At 38.5% G+C, this 3,968-nt stretch overlaps 1 protein-coding gene across 1 annotated transcript; it reads left to right on the forward strand.

The window, feature by feature from the left end:
* Nucleotides 1-325: 325 nt before the first annotated feature.
* On the forward strand, nucleotides 326-1,252 carry LOC116907362 (olfactory receptor 150-like). The gene has a single exon (XM_032910309.1). It carries the CDS (start codon nucleotides 326-328, stop codon nucleotides 1,250-1,252), a length of 927 nt encoding a protein of 308 aa, XP_032766200.1.
* The last annotated feature ends 2,716 nt before the right edge of the window (nucleotides 1,253-3,968 follow it).

Consider the following 3,968-nt stretch of genomic DNA (forward strand, 5'->3'; position numbering starts at 1 on the left):
GTTCTAATATGAATGCAAATTTTGCATGCAAACCAATTGAAACACACATGTCAAGTTTTTAGAGTAATTACTATGTGGTTCGCACTTAGATATTACATTAAGCACTCATACAGCCTAGCGTATAATTGATGATTGTCTTGTCTAATATTCGAATACATGCCTCATAAATTTGGGTCCCTGGGCTCTGACTGGGATAATATTGATAAGGAAGTGAAGATATCTGACAGAAAAGATAAGTTCTATTTGAAACCTCATAATGTCAAAGTATATTAATCACCTGTCTTTAAAAACTTAAATCTCTTTCAGCATAGGGGCTCAGAAGAAAATGGCAGAAGGAAATTACTCCATTGTGAGTGAATTTGTCTTCCTTGGATTAACAGAGAAGCCAGAGCTGCAGCTGCCCCTGTTCCTCCTCTTCCTAGGAATCTATGTAGTCATACTCCTAGGAAACCTGGGCATGGTCATGCTAATCCTCTTCAGTCCTCACCTGCACACCCCTATGTACTTCTTTCTCAGTAATCTATCTTTCATTGACCTCTGCCAGTCCAGTGTCATAATTCCAAAAATGCTGGAGAAATTTATCATGGTGAAGAGTGTCATTTCTTATGCAGAGTGCATGGCCCAGTTTTACTTATTTGATGTATTTGTTATTTCAGAGTGTCACATGCTTTCTGCCATGGCATATGACCGCTATGTTGCCATCTGTAACCCCTTGCTGTATAATGTTACCATGTCCTACAAAGTGTGTTCCTGGATGGTGGTGGCGGTGTATAGTGTAGGCTTGATTTGTGCCACAGGTGAAACAGTCTGCCTGCTTAGACTGCTTTTCTGCAAAGGTGATGACCTAAACCACTACTTCTGTGATCTTTTACCACTGCTGGAACAATCCTGCTCCAGTACATTTATCAATGAAGTAGTAGCACTGTCTTTCAGTTCACTTAACGTTATTGTCCCTGCTCTGAACATCCTCAGCTCCTACATCTTCATCATGGCCAGCATCCTCCGCATTCCTTCCACTGAGGGCAGATCCAAAGCCTTCAGCACTTGCAGTTCCCACATCTTGGCTGTTGCTCTCTTCTTTGGCTCTTTAACATTCATGTACCTTCAGCCCTCATCAGTCAGCTCCATGGACCAAGGGAAAGTGTCCTCTGTGTTTTACACCATTGTTGTGCCCATGCTGAACCCTCTGATCTATAGTCTGAGGAACAAGGATGTCAAAGTTGCCTTGTACAAGTTTGTAGGAAGAAGATAATTCATGTGAAATGAAGAACTTTGTTAAGCAAAACTTTACAACCAAAGAGGCTGTTGAAGTATAGAGTAAAGACATGCATGTATCCTCATGAGTGTCGGGGTTATATGAATGCTTGTTTTTTTGTTTTTTGTGTTTTTTTTTTTAATTTGGAATGAAAAGACAAGGGTGGTATTGGACTCTGCGATGAAGGCCACTGTCTCTCTGTATTTCCCCATAATGTGCTTTGCAAAAGTACGTATGTTACTTTTAAATAGGTTTTTAGATAGCAAACACATTACTTTTGCTTTATAAGTCTGGGACACTCTTCTTTTTGCATGAAATTTACTTATGTTAAATAAGGGATTAATACATTTTCAGATATATTTGAAATGCTTAATAGTTGGGCTTCTCGAATTTTTAAATTTTATGCGCTGGTAGTCATAACTTTGAAAGTATGACTTTTGCATGCATAATTGGAAACATTTGAAATGTAAATATACAGTCTTACTTTTTAGTATACTCATAGACATATGAATGACTACATATATGCATAATTACCATGAGACTTTCTACTTGCAAGGAAAGACTTTATTGAAATAGACTGATGGCATGATCACTGTAACTTTCCTTGTAGCACAGTTCCAGGATTACATCACCACCTTTGTTCTCTATATGTTTTTATATCTTTCCCATATTCCAAGGAAAGTTTAGCCATTTATTTTTTCTCATGACATTCTTGTGCTGAAGACACAGCTCAGAGATTGGGTGCAACTGTTCTTGCCAAGAACCCAATGCTGATTCTCAATCATCCTGTTAGGCAGTTCACAAACTCCTGTAATTCCAGTGCCCTTGAGTGCACACACCCACGATCATCCAAACATGTACCTGTAATTAAAAATAAACCATAATATTTTGAAGGGACATTCTTTTACAGTTACATTCATACCACTCATTTATTCACACAAAAACATTAAAGTGGGAGCGTCGTTTTCTGACTAACGATATCTGAACATAACGACCATTCTGAAATTTAATAAAAAATGTGCTGCTATTTTGAGGATCCTGGAAACATGTTTTCACTCATGAAATTCCTCCCCTCTCCCACTGAAGCAGCTTGCTTGTTGTCACCAGGACAACATAATACTTAGGTCGTGCTGGTGACACCAAGCAGGTTCCACAATCTAATGCATCTGGAAGGCACCATCCCCATCACTGTGATCCACCATACCATCAACAGAAGGCTTAATTGCTAGAACTCAGGTACTGGAAATTGGATTTGCTACTCGTTTTGATGTAGCAAATACGAGAAGAATTCTACAGTTTCTCCCTAGAAATGCTTCTCAGACTCTAGCAGATGATACATTTCTGTTTTGTTTTGGGGGCATTCTACATACCCTTTGCTATTTGTGCCCCCAAAAATGGAAAACACAAGGTATGGAGGCTCTTCAGCCTGTTGAAATCACCCCTGGAATTTCTGTTTCATTCTGTTCTCTGTCCCTACACTAAGATGTTAGCTGTGATTTCCCTGTCCTTATATTTACTGATAGTCTTGGATCTGTGTTTTTTATTCCTGAACAGTTCCCTAGAGTTCTTGGGTTGCTCTGCACTCTGTATTCCACTTACTGTACACTATTGCCACCTGGTGGATAGTGAAAATTTCTGAGCGTTAGGGTAAAAAAAAAAAAAAAAGAAACAACAAAGCAAACCCTCTCTTGGCCAAGGGTCATTACGGTTTTATTAATTTGACAAGAAGGAATAGAGAAAGAAGTTTATATGCAGATTTCTTGGAAAATATAAAAGTATGGATGGTCCTCTATAAATATTTATGAAGAACACTTAAAAGCTATTTTTTTCAACTTGAAGATAATAACACAGGGGTAACAGTTTCCTGTTTTAAAGGCTCTACTGGGTTTTTAAACTACAAAGTGACTTCTTCCACATCGAAGTCTTCCCTATCTAACTTCATCATTTACCCATGTGGTAAAATTTCATTTTTAAAGAAAATTTCCATATTCTAACTCACACTGCTCCAGTTCATTGTAATCTTGTTTCACTTATCAGGAAGTATCATTTATTCTAGCAGGTGGCAATAAAGTCTTAAACCTTTCATTCCTGTCTTCTAAAGTATACAATGACTGCTTTTATTGAGTGGTTTAAGTTATTCTTCACATAACATTTAATAAGTTTTCCTTTTCTGTATAATGTTAATGTGGTACTTTTCCAGCCTCCTTGAATTATGACTTTGAAATTAATGTATTTCTTTCTTACACTTCTTGTTGTAAATCAGGTGTGGTATGCAAGCCTGCCTTTAAGTGACTCAGCCTATGTCATTTTGCCCTTCCCTGCCAGATGCAGTGCATTTCTACTAGTGACAGGCACCTCTTTTAAAAGGCCCTGGCCCTCTCAGATTGCTCTTTCTGTTCTCTCTCTCTCTCTCTCTCTCTCTCTCTCTCTCTCTCTCTCTCTCTCTCCTTTCTTTTCTTCCTCCTCCTCCTTCTCCTTCTTTTTCCTCTCTCTCTCTCTCTCTCTCTCTCTCTCTCTCTCCTTTCTTCTCCTTTTTCTTCCTCCTCTGTCTTCTCTCCCTCTCCTTCTTTTTCTTTTTCTCTCTCTCTCTCTCTCTCTCTCTCTCTCTCTCTCTCTTCCTATTTCAAGATGATATTTTGTTCTCTTTGCTCCCCCACTAAACCTCTTGTGTTAGGTCTATTTCTTGGAATGATCTTTTAGTAGCACATCTTGG

Source organism: Rattus rattus, chromosome 8 (assembly GCF_011064425.1).
Source record: "Rattus rattus isolate New Zealand chromosome 8, Rrattus_CSIRO_v1, whole genome shotgun sequence".
NCBI lineage: Eukaryota > Metazoa > Chordata > Mammalia > Rodentia > Muridae > Rattus > Rattus rattus.

What these genes read in the sequence shown, in the direction of transcription:
- LOC116907362 (XM_032910309.1), top strand. Translation starts at nt 326, where the DNA reads ATGGCAGAAGGAAATTACTCCATTGTGAGTGAATTTGTCTTCCTTGGA.